The sequence below is a fragment of the Crocuta crocuta genome, unplaced genomic scaffold, assembly GCF_008692635.1.
Source record: "Crocuta crocuta isolate KB4526 unplaced genomic scaffold, BGI_CrCroc_1.0 scaffold113, whole genome shotgun sequence".
Classification (NCBI taxonomy): Eukaryota; Metazoa; Chordata; class Mammalia; order Carnivora; family Hyaenidae; genus Crocuta; species Crocuta crocuta.
Window position 1 is genome coordinate 17,160,685 of NW_027530368.1, and position 12,531 is coordinate 17,173,215.

The 12,531-nt window shown below is 41.7% G+C and overlaps 1 protein-coding gene across 4 annotated transcripts in view; it reads left to right on the forward strand.

Moving 5' to 3' along the window:
- The first annotated feature begins 1,150 nt into the window (after positions 1-1,150).
- Positions 1,151-12,531, forward strand: part of EFEMP1 (EGF-like fibulin extracellular matrix protein 1) — a 59,709-nt gene continuing 48,328 nt past the window's right edge. Inside the window, exons 1-6 of one of the 4 annotated variants that reach the window (XM_077766493.1) lie at positions 1,151-1,243; positions 1,984-2,028; positions 2,537-2,624; positions 6,952-7,000; positions 7,165-7,350; positions 7,444-7,581. In XM_077766493.1, coding sequence (XP_077622619.1) covers positions 2,544-2,624; positions 6,952-7,000; positions 7,165-7,350; positions 7,444-7,581 — 454 coding nt within the window. In that variant the 5' untranslated portion in view covers positions 1,151-1,243; positions 1,984-2,028; positions 2,537-2,543. Of the gene's footprint in view, positions 1,244-1,983; positions 2,029-2,536; positions 2,625-6,951; positions 7,001-7,164; positions 7,582-12,531 lie in introns of all 4 variants that reach the window. The other 3 variants (XM_077766494.1, XM_077766492.1, XM_077766495.1) reach the window with 3 other exon arrangements.

Genomic DNA, 12,531 nt, shown 5'->3' on the forward strand with positions numbered 1-12,531 from the left:
CCAATGTTGTGTGGCTTGCAAACAACCTGGCAAGGTCTGTACAACCCACTGCATGTGCCGGATATAAGGAGACAGGCCTCTACTCAAGAGCCTCTCACTTTGGCACTGTCTACTACCTTCTCCCCTGTGGCCAGAAGAAAAGGGAGCAGATCCTCTTTCCCACCCTCTATCTCCTGTTCCGTGTCAAAGTCCTGAGTATCTTCAGTTTGTATACTGTCTCATTCATGAAGTTGTATTTGGCATTTGCTTCTTAGAAGACATGACTGCCTTGGAAGCAAACTATTAATCTGAATGTAGAGTTGGAGCCTTCAGAGATAACAGCAATCTGTGTGGTATGATTTGAAGAAGCCAGAAAAGAAATTTTTTTTTTTTTTTGGCTCTCTAGATTCCCGAAATTCCATTGGTATGAAAGGTGAAAGTGAAATGCCCAACTTTGAATGACCAGTCCTGGGGACTCCTGCAAGTGAACCAGTACAGAGAAGAGAAGCAGTGGATAAGAAAAGGGGGCCATAAAAAGAGGTTTGTGAGACCAAAAACAAACCTGGCCGCACAATTTTGTTAGGGTGTGTTACACCTGGCCCATTGCCAACCCTGGCACATAGTAGGTCAACGATATTTGTGGAATGCATGGATTCTCTTTTTTCTACATTTGAGGAATAAGACCCTCCCCCACGCAAATTTTTTTTAAAAAGTATTTGAAAGAAAAGGCAAAAGAACCAGTTCAATAAATGGGTTAATTTACTGTCTTAAGAGCCACTTACTGAAAAACAAAAATTAAGCAATTCCTCAGGACCCTCAGCAGCTCTCCGAGAGAGATGTTTCCCCTCTAAGGGGCACAAGATACTGTCTGGAAGGCTGGAGCATCACCAAGGCTGATTCAAACCCTAGACCTCACACGCCAAACGTGCCGTCTTCGGCCTGGAGTTCGGGGTGTCTGGAAACTGGGGTGGGGGCTGGCAGGAGAGGGCAGGCGCGGAGGCAGAGAGAGCCCTAGGAAGAGGGGGCGCAGACCAAGAGGCGCAGCGCGCTCTCCCGCCGGGCCTGCAGCGCCGGGCTCAGCTCTTGCGCCTCCCTCCGCTCTCTCCTCCGCCCCCCTTCGCCCTCCCCCTTTCCCTCCCTTTCTCCTCCTCCTCCTCCTGCCTCCGCGGCCGCTGCCAGACCTCGCCAGTTCAGACCCACCGGGCTGCCCTCCCCTACGCTCTCCCCCTGCTGCCCAGGCCCGGAGCGCAGCGCGGCCGAACAGGTAGGAGCCCCCGACGCACCCGGTGCCTGCCGGGCGGCGCCCAGGGAAATAAGTGGGGGTGACCTGAGGGGTGCAAGGATACCCGAGAACTGTCCCAGACTGAGCAGGATCTCTCAAGCAGAGAGGAAGGTGGAGGTGTGCTGTCTCGGAATGCGATCTGTCAGCTTGTGCGAGTACCTGGGTGACATCTGTTTGGATGGGCAAGTGTGTGCGCGCCAACAATCAGCCGACTGGGCTTTGGCCAGAAAAGAGGTTTTGAAAGTTTCAGGGGGCTAATGTACGAGATTTAAGCCACACCTGGATTCCACAGGAGCTAGTTAGAAGGTGGAGCGCTGAGCAGATCCCAAGGACTGCCGCCTGTTAACTTTCTGTTAAGAGAAGGGGACCTCACCTCCCCTGGCTGGCTGCCCCGAAACTAGTATCACGGGCTGCGGTGTGGTCCCCCGGTTCTGGCCCTAGGCAGCCGGATTCTGAAGGTAGCATGTCGGGAACCAAGGGACTGATAATGCGCAGAGAATCAGAAGCTTTGGGGTGATCCTCCACACAACCTGGGTCTCTTACACAAAGCTGCGCGCATTTCACTGACGTGAAAATGCCACTTAGTTTGTGCTGGGGGATATGCCAAGGAACTCTGAAGGGCAGGTATTCTATTAGGGGAGGAGATTGCTCTTCGAGTTTTGTTTTGGTGTTTTGTTAAAAAAAAAAAGTTTGAAGCCAAGGTAATTCATATTGATTCACAGGTATTTCTGCTGAGCTGTGCAAGGAACTACCTTCACTCGCTGGAGGTGAGCATATAGGGAAAGCCTTAACGTTCAAGGAATCTGAGATTTGCTGCCCCACCTCCTCTCTATCTCTGTCTCTTGTCTCTGTCTCTCTCTCTGTCTCTCTGTCTCTCTCTCTCTCACACACACACACATACACACACACGCACCATCTCCTTTGAAATTAATTACCCTCTCTTCTTTCCCTTCCACCCCCTTCAAGAAGCCTGTGGTGTAGGTACAGTATAAAATGCTGCTGAATATCCTTTGTATATGTTAAGCGCAGCTGGATGGAGTAACTTGAAATGTAATTCTGCAGCCGTTTTTACAGTCTTTGGTGCCTCGTTTGGCCACGGGAAGATTGAGGAGGGGGAGGGGGAATGAGAAAGTAGATTGGAAATTGGGTATGATGGAACCTAAACCTCTCCTTCCTGACCTTCCTTACTTGTTACTTCACAGCTAAACTTCTGTTATTTCCCCCTACCCCCCACCACGGATATTAAGCACCAGTTTGTCCTCTGTTTTCTTTGAGATTCACAATGCTGAAAGCCCTTTTCCTAACTATGCTGACTCTGGCTCTGGTCGAGTCACAGGACACCGAAGAAACCATCACGTATACGGTAAGGGGTGATGGAATTTGAGATAAGTGCGGTTCAGCGGATTCAGTGACACAAGGGAGACTTTATCCACTCCTGCCAGTATATGTGGGCTGTAGGCTGTGGAGGGTAATAAATTAAACACCGCTTTAGTATAGTTCACATTTAAGATTTATTTAAATCTCCCCTGGTTCCTCCAAAAGTTCGTTTAGATCACCAGTGGAGATAGAGAACAAAATGTAATGATTCTGCAAGACCAAAAAAGGAGACCCTTCTAAAAACAAAAGCCTAAGTAAACTACATGTTTTCCAACCAGTAAATTAATGGAGGTAAGGAATTGGAAAGCCTGGATTCCTATATAAGGCAGATAAAAACAAGCATCACAAAAGAAAGCATGTGCCTCATTTGTGTGTGTGACTTGTGTTCTCTTGTAAATGGCCTGTATTGAATTTATAAAGGCTATATATTCATTTATAGTATAAATGATAATTCATATAAATGCCCTTTAGGTAAACTTTATGTGCTACCAGGATGCAGTATTGGGCTAAAGTGGTCTTAAAATGCGTTGTGTGAAATTTGGTTTTGCATTTTCTAATTAAGTACATCTGATTATTTCCAAGTAATATTTGGTTAATTAATTAATTACATGGGTATAACCAATGTGTAATAAAATATTGAAAACATCATCGGAGCCATCCCACCGTCAGGAATGAATGTGGTGAGAGCAGAAGGCCATACTTAACCTCACTTCTGGTGAGTTTGTGTGCACCTCTGTTTTGCGTTTTCTTTTTTGTTTGCTTTTGTTTTGTGTTTTCTGCTTTTAACCTGTGTTGTGAGACAAGTGGCATTTGTCCTGGATCATAATATGAAAAACATATTTTTCTACTTGCTCCCAATTTAAAATTAAGTAATCCTACTCAAAAGAATGTGAAAAATTTTTGAAAATAAAACTCCTAAAAGTGAGCTAATGTCAATTACTGATAATAAACATTATCTCACTTTTTGGTATCCTATTATCCCTAGAATGTTAGTATTCATCTGGAAAATGTTCCTTGTTGTTGTTCAGATCAACTATAAATCAAATAGGGTTTTACGTAAATATTTTGTTAACTTAATGATAAATGTAGTTGCTTCCTCTGCTGAAGATAAATAAAGCACAAGAAATGAATACATGTGTTGTTTATCTTCAAATGAGAATGTTTTATTATTCAGGCTAAACTTACTACCTTCTTAGGAAGCTAGAGTGAAATTAACTACCCATTTTTATATTCATCTAATAAAATATTTTATTGCTACAATTGCTTGTCTTATACCCCCTTCTCTTTGGTTAATCAGCTAAATCACATTCATCTTTAGCAGAAAAGTTCCCTGTGGATTAAACACTGTAGTTTTAGACCACTAACTAGGGTTTATTATTATTATAGCAGATTTTCCAATTACAACATCCTTTTTGTTCTAAGACTGGGTCTATTCTCTCCTGAACTGTGTATGCCTAGTGATTCATGGTTAAAGAATAAGATGTAATTATTTTTTGAGTACCCCACTTGGAAGACACCATCTCCTTTCATTTTCATGGTTCAGTATGAGAGAAGAGGTATCATCTTCCTTTCACCAATAGGAGAACCGCAGATCAGACAGAGTATCTAACTTGCTGAAGGCTACACAGCCAGCAAGTGGAGAAGCTAAACTCAGTCCAGGCTTATTTAATAGTAGATCCATATTAAATGTACTGGAACTAAATATCTAAAGCAATCTGCGTGTTTTCTCTAGTTAGCATACAGATTATTCAAATGAACTGTCATTGTGCCTAACTTGAAAGGTAGAAGATTGAGCTCATACCCACAAGACAGCCTCATACCCCCCTTTCATTTTAAAGTCCATTCCGTGGCACCTGGGTGGCTCAGTCGGTTAAGCATCCAACTTCGGCTCAGGTCATGATCTCGAAGTTCGTGGGTTCGAGCCCCATGTCAGGCTCTGTGCTGACAGCCAGCTCAGAGCCTGGAACCTGTTTCAGATTCTGTGTCTCCCTCTCTCTCTGACCCTCCCCTACTCACACTGTCTCTCTCTCTCTATCTCAGAAATAAATAAAACATTAAAAATTAAAAAAATATATAGTCCATTCAGCCATTTACTCACCAAATACCTGCCATGTGCATAAGCAATTCTTACCACTAGCAAAAGAATTTAAGTTTGTTTACTAAGAAAATTCAGACCTTCATCTTAGAGAATTTACCCTAGGAAAATACTGTTGAAAACTACAAAGTTCCTAAGCAAGTACAAATATTGTCATTATATAGACTACACAAGTTGCTAAAGAAATAGAAAATCAAGGAAGCAATTAATGTTGGTACTGGCATATTGAAAGAGGTTGAGCTCTGTGCTGAACCTTGAAGGAAGTAGTGACTTCAGATTAATCTAGAAAGGTTGACATGGCCCTTGAATCAGAGAAAGTGACATAATTAAAGTCTAGAGATGAAAACAACCGAGACAAGTTGAGGAGATAACAGGGTTAGATGGGCTGGAGCTTGGGTAGTGGAGGGAAACTTGAGATGGCAGTAGTCAGAGTTGAGAGGTCTGCAAGCCAGTGTGAGGTCTTAAATGTAGAAGTAACATAACCAAGACAGCAAGAATGGCTGTCATGGAGGCTGTGTGTGGCACAGAGATATATGGAGACCAGCCAAGAGCATTGCCTACTCATGAAGCCAAGAAGGCTTTCACCAACGTGGTAGATCTAGAAATGGACACAAAGTCAGCAGAGCTTGCAGGAGAATAATTGGAAAAGTCAGTGTGGATATTACGGTTGTAATCTTGGGTCCTAAGAAAGGTGGCAGCACCTTGGACAGGTTGGGGAAACTAAAAAGAATTAGCTTAGGAGATAAAATGAGTTTAGCTTTCACCCTGTGAAGTTTCAGATATCATTAAAATATTTAAACTGAGCACTCTGTCTCCATTCAGCAATTTACTTGCCAAGCATCTGTTGTGTGCCTGAGCAACTCTCAGCTCTATTAAAAGAATTCAACTTTATTTGTTTGTTCACTGTACTTTTGCTCAATCTTTCCTGAAGCATCTCACTCAAATCTGCATCTGGTCAAATGTTTTCCTGAGCTTAAAAATTCTCAAGGGAAAAAAAAATAATTAAATTCTTCAGAGGCCTCTTATCACTTAACAGCAGTGTTTCTCAGGAAGTGGCCTATAGGCAATCTGTGACAGGATCACCTGGGATGCTTGTTAGGAATTCAGATTCCAAGCCCCCTACCCAGACCTACAGAATCAGATCCTTTGAGTCTGCATTTTAACAAGCACCCTGGGTGACTCTTAAGCTTGATCATAAAGCTTGAGTTTCATTGACATTCAAGATAGAATTCAGTTCCTGCCTGCCCCTCTAACCTCATCCCCCCACCCAGACTACTCGAAGCTCCTTCCCTCTTTAATAATGTTGTCACACCTTTGCTCACATGGTCCCTCATCCTAGAATTCCCTCATTTTCCCTGGAAAGAGCATATAAGGCCCAATTCACTTGTGGCCTCCCTCATAAAACCTCTCCTCCACTCTGTCATGCCCACACACAGCCCTGGATAGAGTTCATCACTCCTTCCACATACATGCTTGTGTCACAGCACCTGACTTCCTGCTCCAGCTTGTCTACTTGTCTTTCTTCTGATCTGTGAGCTGCTTGAAGACAGGGACAAGGTCTTCACGACCTCTGCATCCCAAAGGATTAGGATGGTGGCTGGTAGGAGAAGGTACTGAGTAGATGGTGTGTTCAGTGTATGAACTAGAGAGGACCTGTAGGGACTGAAGCTAAGAGGCAGTCCAGGGTGTGAATGAGAGGCTTGGGACTCAGCTAAACAAGAATAAGGAAAGCCAGGTGCTGGAATGCTCTAAAAGAACTGAGAGAGGAGGGGAAGAGTCAAGTGATGAACAAAAGAACTTGGTTGAATTTTTCTTTTCTTTCTTTTCTTTCTTTTGGTAACGTTTATAATGTGGAAGGAGGGCAAATAAATAAAAAAAAAAAGAGCATGCAGAGAGATTAGAGAAGATGAGTATTATGACAGAGAAAAGAATTCCAATATGGTGTTGGGCAACTGTACCAAATGCAACAGAAGAGGCGAGGCAGCTGGTGATTGAGAAGGGACCCCTGAAGTAATCCAATGCACGGGTTTGTCTTGAAGAAAAAAAGAAGGAAATAAAAAGAAAATCTAGAGAATGTTAAACTACCTATCACATGATCTATCTAGGACTCTAGAGCAAGGATTGTTGCCATAAGAATGAAGCTTTTAGAGTGACTTCTTAAAAAGTTGGATACACAAATTAACTGTCTACTGGCCCCATCTTTGATGTTTCTTCACAGCAATGCACAGATGGATATGAGTGGGATCCTGTAAGACAGCAGTGCAAAGGTGAGCCAACTTCAAAGACTCTCCATCTGAACATAGCTTTCTGTCTCTATCTCATGTCACTCTTCCTGCCCTGTTTATATTATACCAAAAAGGCACGAGCATATGTTTACATGTTCAGATTTCCCTCTGAGAAGAGTCCTGATTTCTTTTATTGCTGACCACAGATATTGATGAATGTGACATTGTCCCAGACGCTTGCAAAGGTGGAATGAAGTGTGTCAACCACTACGGAGGATACCTCTGCCTTCCTAAAACAGCCCAGATTATTGTCAATAATGAACAACCTCAGCATGAAACACCAGTGGCAGCAGAAGGTGTGGGTGCCACTGCAAATGCTGCCGCCACATCAGGTACAGGCACTGGGGGAGTGTCAGCCAGCGGCATGGCAGCCAGTAGAGTGATGCCGGGGGGTGGCTTCATTGCCAGTGCTGCTGCGGTTGCAGGCCCTGAAGTGCAGACTGGCCGAAATAACTTTGTCATCCGACGGAACCCAGCTGACCCTCAGCGCATCCCCGCCAACCCTTCCCACCGGATCCAGTGCGCGACGGGCTATGAGCAGAGTGAGCATAACGTGTGTCAAGGTAAGCATGACTGATTATGCTAACAAGAAAGTTCTGCTCCAAGTGGACCTCGTGGTGAGCACGATAACAGCTCAGGTTTGCTGAGAGCTTCCCACAAGCCAATAATCATTGCAGTAATGAATCATTATTAATAATTAATAATCGTTAATAATAACAATTAATCATTGCAATAATCCCAGAAGGTGGCTGCTGCCTATATGGTCATCATTTTACAAATGAGGAAACTGTGGCTGAAAGAGGTCGTCAGGGCTTCTAAACCTCAGCTACACATATTTAGAGTCACTTGGGAGCTTTCAGAACTTCTCCAATATCCAAGCCACACCCCAGCTCAATTAACTAACAGTCTCTGGGGGGTGGGTTCCAGGCATCAGTATTTTTTTTAAAGCTTCCCACGTGGTTCCAGCCTGTACCCAAGTTTGAGAACCAGGGGTCACACAGGTAGTGAGAGCAGAGCTAGCCTTCAAACCCCAGTGGTGGAGCCAGAGTCACAACTGTCAGCAGGAGCAGTCAGGTTATTCATTTGGAATTTGAAATTGTGCCTGTCAAGCTACTCCATAAATGTCCTTTGGGTTCTCAAGCTTTCTTTTCATGGAAACTGCCACTAACTTATTTTCCTCACTGAGGAATAAAGAGATGGGACTTCTGTTTCTTGTTACCTTTGAGGGAATCTCCCCCACTCACATTATATCTTTTTAAGTTGTCATGTGAGTACATTTCGCTTATATCACTTGCACCGTGGCACCATCTACTTGGGTTTTTCTGTTTATTTTCACAAAGAGTACACATCACTGTGTATTATTCTAGAAACAGCTGTAGACTCATGCTAGCAAAATGATAAGAATCTTGGTCTTTGAAGATGTGTAGGATATTAGCTAACTGGACTGTGCTAAGAGATCTTGTTCCCCTTTTCCTACTGAGCAAACCCTTTCAGATCTGTCTGGTGTGGAGATTGTTACTGAGATGGGCCATAGGAGCCCCAGACTCCTTTTTCACTGCCAGGGACTGACAGAATAGATGCTATATTACACCACCGGTGCCTGGCCAATAGAAAGGGTCCAGGAGTTCTTACCTTCTACCTGCTCATGAGTGAGGAAGAGAGCACCTTCCTCCCTCAGCACTGAGGCGTTCAATCGGGATCACCTAGCTGCTGCATTAAGTGAAAGAGCATCTTCTGGCTCCCTGAGGTGCTCCCTTTCCTTTCCTAGAGTTGAGTTTTATCTTCTGTATGAGATAGATTTCAAATGGCTTATTTGAAAGTAAGGACACCTATCACACTCTGACTTTTATTACTTTATATTTTGTGTTCAAATTTTTAAGTACCCCACATCAAGAGCTAACCCATGGTGGGATGGTGTCACTTTTCAGAGGGCGCATCATATTAGCATCTGTTTCGTGTTACTGTCATGAGTCAGAATTCCAATATTGATGATGAATGCTTTAGCATCTGCTTGATATTCCAATATTTAATTTAAGGATTATGTCAAGGAGATAACCTCAGGAGTTTACTTTATGTATATGTATTTCAGTGGATATTGATTAAAAAAAGTGTCTAGGGTTTATTGAAAATATCAACTTTTTAATTGTGTTATTTAAATATATAGTTGAATTAGAAGGTTTGGTGGAATTTTTCCTGAAACTGAAAAGTTATGCTGAAAATTTTAAAGTATTGACTTTTATGTACTGAATTATTTTTCATGCTTCAGATGTATATTTTAAATGGTACTTAGAAGGAAAAAAAACATAAATGAATGGTCATTTCCCATAGTAGCTTACAGTCTATCATTAGTGATTGTGGTTGAATGCAAGAACAATGCCTGAAACCAAATGAAGAAGTTCTAGGATAAAGTATATTCACGACTTAGAGTATGCATTGGTTATAGGAGAAACTATATAATAAGATGTGAATAATAAAAATTAAATCCTATTTAATTTTTCTGAAAAAGATTTAGATTACCTTACAAAGTTACTTTTCACATATTACAACATTTGTAATTCTTGCTTCTATGAGAATTTTTTTTCTTTAGGTATAAGCTAAAACCGTTAAATGCCTTGCTTATGATAGATGCTAAAAACATACACTTACTGATTGTGTGCACACAGAGTATTCCCAGCTCAACTGTTCTGCATAATTCAACCAATTTCTAAAACTTGTGAGTGGGGTCTGCATCATTGAAAGCAGGGTTAAAAGTTTTCTGGATGACTTAAGGCTTAAGTTGGATTTCTTCCCACCTCACAATTTTGCAAAGTGCCCATAAATGTGGATTTACTTAATTGTTGATAAAAGGGGGTTATTTCATACGATAACAACAGGATAATCTGTCTGGGGAATCTGACTAACATAAGTCGAGTCACACTTGTGCCCGTTTATTATTGAACTAATCAAACATGCAGTCCAGCTTCTTCTAATTGCCTGCAGATGTATGACATTCCCAGTCCAGGCCAGCAGCACAAAATAATGTTTTATAACCAATGTGAAAGTGCGGGGACCTCCGCTTAAAACAATAATGTGCTCCACGGACCTATATTTCTGACATCATTGTGGAGTTTCAGGAGCCTTCTGTTTTAATAAAGACCTCCACTCCCTTTTAAATGTTTCATACTATGCCCAGTAATTCAAACACATTTACCATGGTTGCTGGATCGGAATAAATGAATGCCTGCAGATGAGTCATATTTGTATTAAAATTATTTCTTTTTTCCAAATATATTTTTCAACAGGTACAGTTTATCATTACATAACCTAAAGCTGAGGACATTTTTTATTTAATGACTGAAATCTGTACTGTACTTTGGTGTTAAACTCAATAAACTTTGAACATCCTATTACCAGCCACAGATGGCACCCAGTAATTTAAATACCAGTAGGTATTTCTAAGAGTATTCTGTTTTGTAAATATATTTTTATTTTTTAATGTTTTATTTATTTTTGAGAGGGAGAGAATGAGCGGGGGAGGGGCAGAGAGAGAAGGAGACATATCTGAAGCAGGCTGAGGCTGTGAGCTGTCAGCACAGAACCCAAGGCGGGACTTAAACCCATGAACCGTGAGATCATGACCTGAGTTAAAGTCAGATGCTCAACCGACTGAGCCACCCAGGTGCCCCTATATTATTAAAACAGCTGTGTTTTAACATTTAGTGAAAATATGATTTTTTTTAACTCCTTGTCATGTATTTGTCCAGAACGTTTCAATTTAGTGCAAAAGCAAGGGGGTTAAAAGAGCAACATAACATGGAAATATCAATTCACACTGAGCAAGTTTTTTCAAACAATTTTTGTCAACCATTGGTGATGCTGGGGTAGCCATTTGCCCTGAGAATGACTAGCATCATCCTTGGCAGCCATAAAATTACATCAATATTATTTTATTGCCACGTATCTGGAGTCATATATAAATAAAGTTTTAGAAATTGTTTCTCTATGAGCTATCATCTACCTATAAGACAACAGATATTCATCTACTCCAAAAAGAAGTTAAATGAATGGGGAATATATTATTACCCATCAATGTGTCACTTTACTTTTCTACAACTTTATTGCATAGTCTCTGCTCAAAGGCAATGGCTTTAGAAATCGCTAATTCGAGGGGCGCCTGGGTGGCTCAGTCAGTTAAGCATCCAACTTCGGCTCAGGTCATGATCTCACAGTTCATGGGTTCGAGCCCTGCGTTGGGCTCTGTGCTGACAGCTAGCTCAGAGCCTGGAGCCTGTTTCAGATTCTGTGTCTCCCTCTCTCTCTGACCCTCCCCTGTTCATGCTGTCTCTCTCTCTCAGAAATAAATAAAAAATAAAAAAAGAAAAGTGCATACATTAAAAAAAAAAAAGAAATCGCTAATTCGAGTTAAGAAAGGCTTTAAAGAAATTTTTTTAACATTTATTTATTTTTGAGAAACAGCATGAGCAGGCTAAGGGCAGAGAGAGGAAGACACATAATTTGAAGCAGGCTCCAGGCTCTGAACAGTAAGCACAGAGCCTGACAAGGGGCTCGAATCCACGAACCATGAGATCATGACCTGAGCCAAGTCGGACGCTCAACCGACTGAACCACCCAGGCACCCCAAGAAGAGACTTTTTAAAATCATAGATAACTTCCTAAAAGTCTCATTCTTGTAGGGGGAAAAGAAGAGTCTTTTGGGAACTAGCAAGTAAGAAAAAGCATCGATTGCCCAATTTGAAGGAATTTGTTTACTCAATTGAACTTTCAAAACATTAAGCATAGGGTATTTTGTACAGCTGGTAATTATGCCATCACTAAAATCAGTCAGGATTTATAGGTATCATTACTAACTTGCTAAAGAAACTGAAACATCAAAAAATGAACTTGATACAAGTGCCTAATGAAGCTGATTATGGAGTCAAATCCAGAGTGCAGTACCTGGCTTGTATTATATAAGGTATAACTGAGAGATGTGAAAACACAACCTAGGGTTTCCAAATGTCCCTGTTTACCCAAGACTGCCTTGGTTTGACTACTGAAAGCCCCACAACTGAGAAAATGCCTCAGTCCTGAGCAACTGGGATGGCTGATCACCCTAGCACACCCTCAACAACCACATCTCTCACTGCCAAGAGTGAGGAAATGCTAACATTAAAGCCATTTTTTTCAGGGTAAGGCATTGTTTGTCCAGTTAAATTGTTTTTTCAATATTTTTTGAACATTCAGAAACCAAACTTCACTCATTGTTAAGTACCTGGACAAAGACTTCCTTTGCAATTGATAGGATCCCACTTGCCTGTTTGTCAGTGACCTGTTTTCCACATTGTTCTAGACTTCGCATGTGCGGACTACCTAGACATTAGCACCTACATACTTAGATACATGTTATACCTTGGGTAGCTCATCTTTTCACATTTCTGCTGGGGGAAAATGTACCACACAGCCAAATTAAATACCATGCTTTAACTATAAAGTTTTATTTGTCAAAATAGTTTTCTTTATTTTTAGCTGTATTG